The 13,937-nt window shown below is 41.7% G+C and overlaps 1 protein-coding gene across 1 annotated transcript in view; it reads left to right on the plus strand.

The window, feature by feature from the left end:
• Positions 1 to 13,937, plus strand: part of LOC140492226 (dedicator of cytokinesis protein 2-like) — a 731,998-nt gene that overhangs the window by 123,708 nt on the left and 594,353 nt on the right. The window contains exons 9-10 of the mRNA XM_072591134.1: positions 686 to 767; positions 6,705 to 6,840. Coding sequence (XP_072447235.1) covers positions 686 to 767; positions 6,705 to 6,840 — 218 coding nt within the window. The remainder of the gene's footprint in view (positions 1 to 685; positions 768 to 6,704; positions 6,841 to 13,937) is intronic.

Raw genomic sequence — 13,937 nt, forward strand, 5'->3', positions numbered from 1 at the left:
GAAAAGCACAGCAGGCCAGGCAGCATCCGAGGAGCAGGAGAGTCGATGTTTTTCACATGAAGAGCTTATGCTCGAAACATCGACTCTCCTGCTCCTCAGATGCTGCCTGACTGTCTTTTCCAGTACCACACTGCCAAGCGAGGTCCTGACGTGATTATTTCATGACCGTTTAATGGCCTGTTCCCTCCTGGGCTGCTTTTATCTCAGCTCTTGGCAGATAGAAAAGAGTCAGTCCACCTGACTGGAAAATGAATGCGGTCAGATTGTTGGTTGGAGGGTGGGTATTCCTCAGTTTGCACTCACCCATGCACAGTCAAGGGATTGGATATGAAAGAGAGGGTGGCAGCTAGGAAATATCTCATTGGCCTTGCTTCTAATGCCTCTACCCTCTGAATTCCTGCAATGCCTAATCCCAGAATCACCCCAACCCATCATCAACAAACTTTTACTTGAGCCCTTTAATTTTACTGATGTTGCTTGTCCTTCTGATAGCAGCCAAGGCCAACTTGGTGGCAGAAGAACTTGCCTGATGAAATCAAAAGAGGCATGTTAATGGATGACAACTCAGCTATCCAAATCACAGCTCTCCCACAAAACATGGTGCTGTCCAACCTGTGACAAGTGTACAATGGAAGTGCATCTAGGCTTGACCAAACCATTCACATATCTCTCCTTTCTCGCCCAGTGAGAATTATTTAGTACGATGGGGAAGTGGAGGCCTCCCGAAAGAAATCGATATGTTGAACAACCTGAAAGTGGTGTTTACAGTAAGTATTGAAATGCATCCTCTTCAAACTTTAGCCCTTCTGAGTCTCAAAGACCACAGGTATAATTGGAGGCAGGAAGCCACACACTTATTAAAAGGAGTTTTGAGTAATGATACTGCATGGCACAGTACTAAATCATGCAAACTAGAAATTCCAAGACTTAATCCCAGATCTCTAATGAGCAGGCTGGGCTTTGCCATGACAACGGTTGGAGTGCTATAATTGCCTTCAGTCACATTGATGTAGCAAGCAGAATAATTCAGATAGATTTCTTGCATTTGAGTACAGTCCAGTGTCTCGTATGAAAGTGTGTCCCTGGGTGCCAGTACAGGATGGTTTGCATTGCAGTGATGCACCTTATGTCAAACGTACCTGTGACATTCAAGACCTGGCCCACACGGGAAGGCTGATCACCTGCCCAATCATCTGAGAGCTGGCACAAGCCTAGGAGCTAAGGTTCAGCAAAGGAGAGAGCAAACAGCAATAATAACCCTCAAATAATAACTCTCAAACTGTAATTCTCCAATCTTGCAGCTTTAACAGTATATCCATTTGATATGAAATCACTTTAATAACTTTTTGTGAACGGTCCATTAAGAAGCAGATGATTAATATCACAAATGGCAGGAAAGAAGGGGAAGGTCACTTTATATCAAGAACTAAGCTACAGCATAAAGAAAGGCATGTTTATTAGTCAGCACCACACACACACACACACACACACACACACACAATTTCTGAGGTGAGGGTCTTGTTTGGAAGGCTGTTACTTATTGCCTATTCCTAGTTGTATTTGAAAAAGTGACAGAAGACTTTCTTTTTAACCTGTTATAATCTGTAAAGTGAGGGTATTCACACAGTGGTCTTGGGTAGGATTGCCAAGACTTCTAACACAGTGGTGGATGAAACAATAATGACAAATCCCCAAACCCAGGTGTTCTGTGACATGGGAGTCCTCCTGCCCTTGACCTTCTTGGGGGCTTGGAGGGTATTGCTAACTTACAAGAGTAGGTACAGGAGGGGATAACTCTATGCAGCATAATGGGATTATGCTTTAGCTGCCAGGAAGCTGTTTGATTGAGAAGGACAACTTATAGAATTTAACACTAGATACTTTCTCTGGGAGTTCAATTGTTGAGCAATGAGGAAATATGTCAGAGGGGTTTTGTGTTTCTGGTAGAGCAGGCCCATGCAAATCAAGCCTTAGTCCAATGTTACATATGGGAGAACATCAAGAAAGATGGTAATGCAATGCTATTTTTTGTCTCGTTTTGCTCAATGCTCATCCATCAAAGCAACGGGCGAATCCATGAACACAGGCCGAGAGGAAGAATGACATTCACATGCCCAAAGATCTTCCTCATTTAAGTGTCCTTTGGAATAAAAGCTGTGACCTGGCAATCTGACATTCAAATCCTCCCGTGTCTGCGTTCCTCCGGATGCTCCAGATTCCTCACACAGTCCAAAGATGTTCAGCTAAGCGTGGATTGGCCATGCTGAATTGCCCATAGCGTAGAGGGATGTGTTGGCAAAGTGGATTAGCTATGAGAAATGCAGAGTTACAGGGGTAGGGTAGGAGGTTGGGATGCGAGTCGGAGGGTTGGTGTGAACTCGATGGGCCGAATGGCCTGCTTCCACACTGTACTGATTCTATGGTTCTATGAATTTAAAGCTGACAATATTGCAGCTGCATGGGAATAATGGTTACCAGTTCCACAACTGTGTCATTAAAAGCTAACCTTAAGTTAAAAGTGGCATTGACTTTCCATGGGCACTCTCCCAGTCTTTTGAAATTCGATTGTAGACATGGCAAAGCTTTACACATTTCTCCCCCAGAAAATGACATGAAATGCAACTGCATCCTACTCAAGTGAATGTACTTTCAGCAACCACAGAAAACTGTGTTAACATTGTCCATCAAGACCTAGGTAAACATTTTATACAAAGAAAAGTGTTAACATGATTGAATTAGACTTGAAGATCACCTTGCTCCAACACAAGTCCTCTGCTTATTTTATGAGTACAACACAGTAATAGTCATTTGGTAGTCTGGAAGTTGAGCTTTGCTGAGCAGAAATACATTTTATCAAAGTTGTTTATCTTGTCCTAATCAAGAAATATGAAGGGGAACAACACTTAGTACTGAAGGAAAGACAGTGCAAATGGTTTGGTGGTTAGCATCTGATTGGTAGAGGCATTGCCAAGGAGAATGCACTAGTTAGATTATGACTAAATGCCAAGCATTATTTAAAATCAAGATAGGTAGATTGACTCTGACTGGTTAAGACATTTCCCTGTGGAATGAACTAGGGAATGGCTGTGGCCTACTATATCAAGTTGAAACATGAGTACTTGTGTGCACTTGTTCTCTGTCTGCAAAGTACAGGGCTCTCTTTATTAATACACGAAGCTTCTAGTACGTGTAAGTGGCAACATTAAGAACTTGACTGATAATCTTACAATGATCATTAGCATAATTCTTAGCACTCTTAGGAATATTTAACAACTTTAGTTTTAATCACAAAATCACTTCTAATGTTGGACAGTGTGCTCTGAGTTTTGCAAGAATAGTTGGTTATGGCCATTACCTAGCCAATTACAGAAGGACATGTGATTTGATATGGGTGGCATGGTGGTTAGCCCTGTGCCCTCACAGCACCAGGGACCCGGGTTTGATTCCAGCCTCTGGTGCCTGTCTGTGTGGAGTTTGTACTTTCTTCCTGAGTCTGTGTGGGTTTCTTCTGGATGCTCCAGTTTCCTCCCAACATCCAAAGATGTGCAGATTAGGTGAATTGGCCATGCTAAATTGCCCATAGTGTTCAGGGATGGTGTAGGTTGGGGGTAAATGTAGAGGAATGTGCTTGGATGGATAATCTTTGGAGGGTTGGTGTGGACTTCAAGGACCTGTTTCCATGCTGTTGGGATTCAATTATATTCTAAATTGTCAGTGTTTATTACAAACATCCTACATACCATCAGAACACCAGTTCTTAAATTCATATACCACACGACACATCCAGGCAGTAAAGTCACTGGGCTGGTAATGCAAAGGCATAGGACAGCTGGTAGAATTTACATTTAACTAAGTATGGAATTCGTGTCAGTATTGGTAACCAATAACCATTAATCCATTGTTGTTATACAAACCTATCTGGTTCATTAATGTCTTTTAGGGAAGGAAATCTGCCATCCTTACCTGGTCTGGCCTATATGTGCCTCCAGACCCACAGAAATGTGGTTGGCTCTTAACTGTCCTCTGAAATGGCTCAGCAAACCATTTGGATAAAGGGAAATTGAAGACTGGTCACAAATGCTAATGATACCCATGCTCAATGGTCCTTTTAGCTTAATGACAGCATCCTATGAGTGACACCCATTTGTGTTGCTCTTGCACTATAGCAGCCTGAAAAAGTTAAGCCTCACCCTTTGCTCAAAAATTGAGAAGCTTAATCATTCAGTGTATGCTGGGGAATTTTCAGGCCTGAAAATGGTGGTCTTAGGCTAGCGTTAGCTTGGCTCTTAAACTGCCCTCTGGACAATTAGGGATGGGTAATAAATGCTGGTCTAGCCAGCAATGCCTACATCCCATGAATGAATAAACAAAAACAGCCCATGGATGAGTGCGCATGATACAGTGAGCAGGGTATGTGTTTTCTCACAGGACGGCTTTAATGTTCCGTGTTTCAGCATCAGGCTTATGCAGTTCACAGAAGTCTCATGCCCTATTCGAGGTTGTCAATGACACTAATTTTATAGCACATGGAGATGTAAGAATCCCAACATGCGTGTTGACTAGTACAGGTCAGCTCATGGTGGGCAATATCAGAGAACAGTATCCCTCTAGCCTCTTGGCAGAAATCTCACTTAGGGTGTAAAGCAAAGGGAGCTCATTTGAGTGTTCCATTTCAAAGGTATATTTTAAAACAGAACGAAGACCAAGGGAGATGTAAGGAATTTTTTTTTTGCAGATGATGATTCAAATATAGAAAATGTCTTGGAAAGACATATTCACATATTAGAAATATGCAAGCGTTAGAAGGTTAAGTACCAAAGACATGTTGCTCATGAAACCAAAGAAAGATGTTTGTGAGAGCTTAAAGGGAACCCATGGCAGTCCATCTATTTGGGCATACTTTGTATCATTAAAGCTGAAATCAAATGTGTGAGTTGCTAATTTCATAATTGCAGTGAATACTGATTCACGCAACAGTGGTGGGTCGATGATTTAGAGATGCCGGTGTTGGACTGGGGTGTACAAAGTTAAAAATCACACAACACCAGGTTAGAGTCCAACAGGTTTAATTGGAAGCACACTAGCTTTCGGAGGGAGCATCGCTCCGAAAGCTAGTGTACTTCCAATTAAACCTGTTGGACTATAACCTGGTGTTGTGTGATTTTTAACGTGGTGGGTCTAGATCATCATGACATCATGCTCAAACAGTTTAAAATGCCATTCCCTTTTACGTTGACATTCTTGCAAATCACTGACAAACTGAGGCTGAAGCTGACATTGTTTCAGCAATACACAATCAATTAAGTTGGATCAAAGTTTGTGAGAAGATTTGTAGCTCGGGTGCTCGTTGTTGTGGTTCTGTTCGCCGAGCTGGGAATTTGTGTTGCAGACGTTTTGTCCCCTGTCTAGGTGACATCCTCAGTGCTCGGGAGCTTCCTGTGAAACGCTTCTGTGATCTTTCCTCCGCCATTTATAGTGGTTTGAATCTGCCGCTTCCGGTTGTCAGTTCCAGCTGTCCGCTGCAGTGGTCGGTATATCGGGTCCAGGTCGATGTGCTTATTGATTGAATCTGTGGATGAGTGCCATGCCTCTAGGAATTCCCTGGCTGTTCTCTGTTTGGCTTGTCCTATAATAGTAGTGTTGTCCCAGTCGAATTCATGTTGCTTGTCATCTGCGTGTGTGGCTACTAAGGATAGCTGGTCGTGTCGTTTTGTGGCTAGTTGGTGTTCATGGATGCGGATCGTTAGCTGTCTTCCTGTTTGTCCTATGTAGTGTTTTGTGCAGTCTTTGCATGGGATTTTGTACACTACATTGGTTTTGCTCATGCTGGGTACTGGGTCCTTCGTTCTGGTGAGTTGTTATCTGAGAGTGGCTGTTGGTTTGTGTGCTGTTATGAGTCCTAGTGGTCGCAGTAGTCTGGCTGTCAGTTCGGAAATGCTCCTGATGTATGGTAGTGTGGCTAGTCCTTTGGGTTGCGGCATGTCCTCGTTCTGTTGTCTTTCCCTTAGGCATCTGTTGATGAAATTGTGCGGGTATCCGTTTTTGGCGAAACATTGTATAGGTGTTCTTCTTCCTCTTTTTGCAGTTCTGGTGTGCTGCAGTGTGTTGTGGCCCTTTTGAACAGTGTCTTGATGCAATTTCTTTTGTGTGTGTTGGGGTGGTTGCTTTCGTAGTTCAGGACTTGGTCTGTGTGTGTGGCTTTCCTGTATACCTTTGTGGTGAATTCTCCGTTAGGTGTTCTCTGTACCATCACGTCTAGGAATGGGAGTTGGTTTTGTCCTTTTCTTCCTCTCTTGTGAATCGGATTCCTGTGAGTGTGGCATTGATGATCCGGTGTGTGTCCTCTATTTCTGTGTTTTTAATGATTACAAAGGTTAAGTTGGTTCAATTTGAAGAAAAATGCAAAAAGACCGAGTTGCTGCGTAAATGAGTTTGTTGATGGTGTTACATAATGTAGAGTGGGACAGAAAGGGAAGCTAAAATTCCCTTGTTGCTCCTTTCAATAAGAAAATGACCAACTTTCCAGCTGGAAGTCACAGTGGTAGCATAGAAGTGCTTGCCCAGTACAAACAATTATTTGAAATAAACTTTGCACCTTGTTGTCTTGTTACTTCCAGACTCTAAGAATAGGGAAAGATGAATTCAGATACTTTTTTCAGATAAACTGGACAATATGACTAAATTCTGATTTTGATTTTGCACAGGATCTGGGAAATAAGGATTTGAATCGTGATAAAATTTATCTGATTTGCCAAATAGTCCGTGTTGGAAGAATGGATTTGAAGGACACGAACCAGAAGAAATGTACTCTCGGGTTAAGACGACCTTTTGGCGTGGCAGGTAATTAACAGCTACACAATGTATTGTGTTCCAGGGCTGTTGAGAGGAAATATGATGGAGAGTCAAGGGGATGAATGAAATAGTCCTGATTGGAGATACAGCAAGTGAAAGGAGATAAAATTTAGCTTTGAAGTCCAAATGAAAATAGATAATGAGGTTATAAAGAGTTCATTTAACTTGGAACGGTGAGCACTGCGTCAAGCAGAGCTTGAAGATTTGAGGACACATAGACCATCGGAAATTAGTTCATGCATTTCAATAATTTCTTATTAAAAATAAAGTCTGGAATTTGCTTTGTTTTGTTTTGCTGTACGAGATCCCTGCTGTTGGCATTTGGTTCTGCTGTGATCTTTTATGAGTAGCTTTGTTGCCCTCAATCTTTTGTGATTCTAGACTGTGGAGTTTATTTGGATTAAGTTCTAAAGGATTAACCACTAACAGTCGACAGCAGAGAGGCACATAATTGAGTAACTATAACTCATATTTATAAAATAGTAGTGAAAAAGAACAAGTTTTATTAACATTTAAATTAATTATCCAAATTAGCATTATGTAAGTCATTGCTATCTTCCAAGAGATACAAGACTAGCCTTAAATTAATTCATGGTTGTGGACTGATGGTGGTTGAAAGACGAAAGACTAGGAATTGGAGTCAAATATGTATTTATTGTTGGGTGGTACTATACACAGTGTTCCGTACTAACTGCTGAGGCCAACTGCCTCATACAACATTGTTAGGCAAACTTTGTACTCCATCTGAGGAATGCTACTATTAGGTAACTAAGACATTATTTTTTAAGACATCCACACTCAGCGATGACCCGCTCTGATCAACATGCAACTGCCCAACCATGTCATCTACCCCAAACCTTTGAAGTGCATCCCCTACATGTGCTAATCACAACCCCCTCCCTCCACCACCTGTTACCTTAATGCTTAATTTGAACCAGAATGCTAATTAATGTAAGTGAGAGGCACTTTTGAGTCGTGATTCTACTCCAGTTAGGAATTAGAGTGATACATTCTAAAATGGTTCAGGTAAAGCCTTGCAGCCGGTAAATACCTCCATTGTATTATCATGGGCTAAAAATAGCATTTAGAATGGAAAAGAGCTTCTATACATACATGTAGATGCAAATGATAAAATATATACATGGGATATAATAGTTATAGTGCTATAATAACTGTAAAATAATTTGCTTGAGGAAATCAACTAGATAGAGTTGCAATAAGATTAGATTTATTCCAATCAACTATCTTGAGGGTGAGAAAAGATTTCACAGAACATTTATCTTTCTCGGCACTTAGAAAATAATTGGTGCCATCTTGAGATTGAGACGGTTGGGTTGTGTTTCATTGGGTTGTGTTTCCTTGAACAAATTGTTGCAAGCTTATGGAAGAAATGAACTTGAGATGAATGATTTGTCCCATTACATACTCTCTGCTGTTCCTATATTTTTATTTTGTTACTGAAGAAGAAAGGATCTCACAAGTTTCCTTACAGTATGTGAGAGTGTCAATTCACCACTGCCTTCCCAATATACTTCTCTTATTCAATCTTGAATTGTTACATCTGATTTTAGACCATAATACGGAAATGAGTATGTTTTCTAATAGATGCATTTGATCAAAAAACTATACCATTTTCCACACTATCTCTGAGAAGGTCTCCTACAAATTTCTTCTTAAATCCCAGTTATTTTACCTTTGATTTGTTTCAGTTTATCACATGAGCTGGACTTGCATTGTCTTCTATAACTCATCATAAGCAATACTTCAACAGCTTCAGTAGTAATGTGTTAAGCTAATAACATATTTATAGAAAGTAGAACTGCTACTTATTAAATCAAGAGCAGAACAAGAGATCATAGTTCTGTACAAGTAAAAGATGTGGTAAGATGATTATCAGTGAGTTCTTCACACAAGGGAGTGGTCTACTCATAAACTGACTTTGAAGTGGAATGGGGTGATTGAATCGGTGGTAAAGGTTAAGACCTTGAAATTATAAAAGAAATATTTCAATGTGATGATAAGTGATTGCTTCTTTCTGGAAAGTTGAGTAATAGTCAATTGAGGAGAAAGTGAGGACTGCAGATGCTGGAGATCATAGCTTAAAAATGTGTTGCTGGAAAAGCGCAGCAGGAATCCCGAAGAAGGGCTTTTGCCCGAAACGTTGATTCTCCTGTTCCTTTGATGCTGCCTGACTTGCTGCGCTTTTCCAGCAACACATTTTTAAGCTCTAATAGTCAATTGACATTACTAGTCAGCATCTAGCTTGGGATATTGTGAATTAAGCTAATTTGAAATAAGTATGAAACTGATGAGTTATGAATTGATTTTTGTGATCTTTCTGCAGTGACACTCCCTCCCTGATACTATATTGTTTCCATGCATTATAAAATAGCTACATAATGTTGCTTGCATTGTGACTAAATATTCCAACATTCTATTTAAGTGTTTTTGCCATTGACTTGACATTGCAAGTTGATTATTTGTCTTTCTAGGTTTCTGTGTGAAATTAAGTATTTCAAACATGTGTCCAGATTGCTCATTTTTCTCCCAAGGTGAAATATTTAGCATTTTCAGTATATTTTTCTTTCAGCTACACAATTGATCTTTTATGAAAATATGCCATTGCTATGCACTACCCCTTGCAGTGATTTACTCGGATACATTTGTATGGACAGCAGTCATCTTTTAATATAGAGAACCATTAATGCACCATTTATTTCCATTTCACACACTGCTCAATGTATACCTGCTCCACATGAGATTGCCAAAGGTTTATCAAATACTACCAATGTGCGCAATATTGACTTGTCAGCCTAACTGCCAAGTTGAGACTTATCTTCATTTGTTGATTGAATGTGGGCATTGCTGACTGGGTAGGACTTATTGCCCGTGCCTAGTTACCCTTGAGAAGTTGGTGGTGAGCTAAATTCTTAAATTGCTGCAGTCCTTGTGATTCAGGTGCACCCACAATGCTGGAAGGAAGGTGTTTCAGAATTTTGAGCACTGAGTGAACGGCCATATAGTTCCAAATTAGAATGATATGTAATTTGAAGGGCATTTGCGGGTGGCAACGTAGCTCTGCATTGGCTGCCATTGTCCCTTGATGTGACAGAACGTGTGCGCTTGAAATGTGCAGTCAAGGACGGTTTAGATTTTAGGGGGAGGCAATAGTCTAGTGGTATTCTCGCCAAACGATCACTTCAGAAACTCAGCAAATGTTATGGGGACCTGAGTTCAAATCCCCACCATGGCAGATGATTGAATTTGAATTCAGTCCAAGTCTAGAATTAAGACTCTAATAATGACCGTGAATCCATTGTTTGAAAATGGTTGACGAATGGAATTTAGGGAAGGAAATCTGCCATCCTTGCCCAGTCTGGCCTACATAGGACTCCAGACCAACAGCAATGTGATTGACTCTTCACTGGTCTCTGGTCAATGAGGGATAGGTAATGAATGTTGGCTGAGCCAGAGACCCTTGCATCCTGTGAGTGAAAAAAGAATCATACACGCTACTCAGGAACAGTGAGCCGATGGTATTATGTCAATGGTCTGCTTTTACCTGGATGATGGTGACCTTCTTAAGTGTTGTTGGACCTGCACTCATCCAGGGAAATGAAGAGTATTCCATTACACTCTTGACTTGTGCCTTGTAGATGGTGGACAGCTTTGGAGGAAGCAGGAGGTGAACCACTTGCCATAGAATTCCAGTTGGGAATACAATCATGGTGTAGAGCTTTTTCTAATTCTAGTGTTTTCAGATGGCCTAAATGTATTCAATCAGGTCTATTTATAGTGTGCAGAGTGAAGGAACTTCCATTCGATTTGTTGAGGGAGCTGTTTTTTACCCGGCATGTAATGTAATTGAACCGGAGTGGTTCCACAAGGTGGTTTAATGTTTAATAAATGTGATTTCAGCACATTCTTGAAGACTGTTATCTGAAAGATCTGCCACAAGATGGTGCTTTCTGCATTCCAGCCATTAGAATGATAGTGAATTGATTTGCTTTGACTTGAACAGCGTCAATTGTCAGTCAGCACATGGAGAAAAAACGTTTAATATTGCCTCACCTGATGGAGCATCCTTCTGAATTCTGCAGTCCTTGTCGTGACATAACCTCTTCACTTCTAGATCAGCATCAAGCCGGGGTAATTTAAGCTCGTTAAATCTAAATCTAAATTGAATTGAAGTTTAAATTAAATGGAAGGCTGTTGAAATGGGAGGTTTTCAAGAATGCCCTACACTTTAAATGATTCCTGGGAATCTCATCGTTCTGAAAGGACTGTTATCTGCGCATTATTGTAATTCAGTTTGATGCAATTCTGAGACCGGAGAGGATTGTGTGGAAGATTGGAGTGTGAAATAACTGCACAGAGGGCCAGTATAATGTCACCAAGTCCCCCTTTATTTATTTGTTCACAGTACACTGGCTGTGGCCAGCCACCTCAGAGTCAGTCCCCCAAACAGAGGAAATTCTAAATCCCCTGGTCAGCCAGTGTCTTCCTGGCTGGCCCAGCTTAACAACCCCACAATCAAGGATCTCGTAGTCAATAAGATCCACCTGGTTCCAATCACTACAGAAACTTCCTCTGATTTACACCATCTTCCAATGCTTGTGTTTCTTGCCAGTTTTATTTGCTTTTGTTCTCCCACTCAGCTGTGCTTCCTTCTCCCCCTTGGAATGTTCATCTTAGAGTGTTTCTCTGTACTAGCTTGGTGGACCACGTAAGTTACCATGCCCTTGTCACCAGGCCATGTTTTTGTAGAGAGGACATCAGTGTCAAAACTAATCACTTCCAGATACCAGAATCAGCTCCAGTAATTTACTTAAAAACCGACATCGTGAGGTAACATCTTCATCCCCGCACCGAATATTAATTTTCCATTTCTGCCTTTAATGCCTAGGACAGTGATCGATGAAGGAATACCAAGTTCTGATTGCATTTCTGCTATAGAAATAACTACGGACTGCCCAAACTCATTTAACACGTTTCCTGACAGGGCACATGGGGGGAGGAGCGGTTACCTTGCAGTTCTGAATTTTATTCCAGTCACAGTCTATGTACCACTCTGTTTATCTTGCATTGCAGAAATTTGGAGAGATGCGTGTCGGAGACATTTACGAAATAGCTGCTTTGATGAAAAATTCAATATTGTGTCCTGACACTCTCTTATATTCAATAAATGGAGCAGCAGATGTATTCTGACATTACATCGGTTAGACTCTCCCACATGCATCTTTCCAACATTAATGAATATTGATGAAGCAATGATAAAGTTTTCCAGCCCCAGAAACTGGTGTATGCTCAGCCAACACCATTAAGGCAAGTGGCCACTCCCTCACCACCTACCTGGAGGAAGAACACCTCATCGTCCGCCTTGGGGCCCTTCAACCCCAAGGGCATCAATGTAGACTTCACCAGTTTCCTCATTTCCCCTCCCCCCACCTCAGCCCAGTTCCAACCTTCCAGCTCAGCACCACCCCATGAACTGTCCCACCTGTCAATCTTCCTTCCCACCTATCTGCTCCACCCTCCTCGCCAACCCCCACTTCCATCCACCTATTGCACTCTCAGCTATCTTCTCTCCAGCCCCACCCCCCCTCCCATTTATCTCTCCACCTCCGAGGCTCCCAACCTCATTCCTGATGAAGGGCTCCTGCCCAAAATGTCAATCTTCCTGCTCCTTGGATTCTGCCTGACCTGCAGAGCTTTTCCAGCACCACACACTCTTGACTTTGATCTCCAGCATCTGCAGTCCTCACTTTCTCCAAGGTCGGTTTATTGCCAAGTAAGGAGTTGTCTTGCCACCTCTCCATCTCCAAGTTATTCATCTCTGTGTCGACAGTTCCCACCTTTTCGACATGGCGCTACCTCCCTCTACTACTCTCTGAATAGAGGAGCAAGGGGACAGGGCTGGGAGGAAGGGTCATGTTGGGTTATCAAAGTGAGCAGAAGGGATTAAATGGATACAAACACTGAAAATGCTGGAGGAACTCAACGAGTTTGGCAGCCTCTGCAGAGAAATTTGGAGGAGTGGATGTTGGACTGGGATGGACAAATTCAAGAAGTGCATTGACAGCCACCTGGTTAAGGAGCAGCATTCCAAAAGCTAGTGCTTCCAAATAAACCTGTTGGACTATAACCTGATACTGTGGGTTATTTTCACTCTGGAGGGAGAAGCAGAGCTAATATTTTGACTGGCATGACTCTTCTTCAGAACTGCAGAACTTGTTCTGGGAATGATTACAACCCATTATTAACAAGGACTCAATTAATCCAGCCACCCACCCTGCCAATAGTGCAGGGTTATTCTCCATTTTTATTCTTTGTTTTGCTTTACCTTGTTATAAGGGAAGGTGGTGACCTACTGGGATTGTCACTAGAATGTTAATCCAGAGACCCAGGTAAGGTTCTGGGGACCCAAGTTCAAAACCCACCACAGCTGATGGTGGAATTAGAAATCAAACAAAAAGTGTAATTAGGAGTCTAATGTAATGATGCTGTTCTCTTAACAAGGTTATGTTGTCCTTGTTTTTTTTTAAAGGGGTCATAAACGCAGAATGACTGAGAGATTTGGCTTGGATGGGTTTTAGGGCCAATTTGATTATATTTTGGATTAGTGGTGCTGGAAGAGCACAGCAGTTCAGGCAGCATCCAAGGAGCAGCAAAATTGACGTTTTGGGCAAAAGCCCTTCGTCAGGAACCCAAAAGGGCTTTTGCCCGAAACGTCGATTTTGCTGCTCCTCGGATGCTGCCTGAACTGCTGTGTTCTTCCAGCACCACTAATCCAAACTCTGGTTTCCAGCATCTGCAGTCATTGTTTTTACCAATTTATTAGAGCTAACAGATACTGCCTCAGCCAAAAGGCTTGCAAGTTTGAAAAAAACACTTGTACAATGAAAGGGGATTGGCCAGTTCTCCCAGTTCAGCTTTTCTCTCGTTTTGGTTTGGATTGGTTTGTTTTAAGACTGCTGGTCAAAGAAACAGCTACATGGTAAAAAGTGTTCCATGTTGAGTCTCTTAGCCATCTCTCTCTTTGACGTCAATCCTGTAAGACCCTGTTTTGATTTTACCTTTTTTTT

Source organism: Chiloscyllium punctatum, chromosome 20 (genome assembly GCF_047496795.1).
Source record: "Chiloscyllium punctatum isolate Juve2018m chromosome 20, sChiPun1.3, whole genome shotgun sequence".
Classification (NCBI taxonomy): Eukaryota; Metazoa; Chordata; class Chondrichthyes; order Orectolobiformes; family Hemiscylliidae; genus Chiloscyllium; species Chiloscyllium punctatum.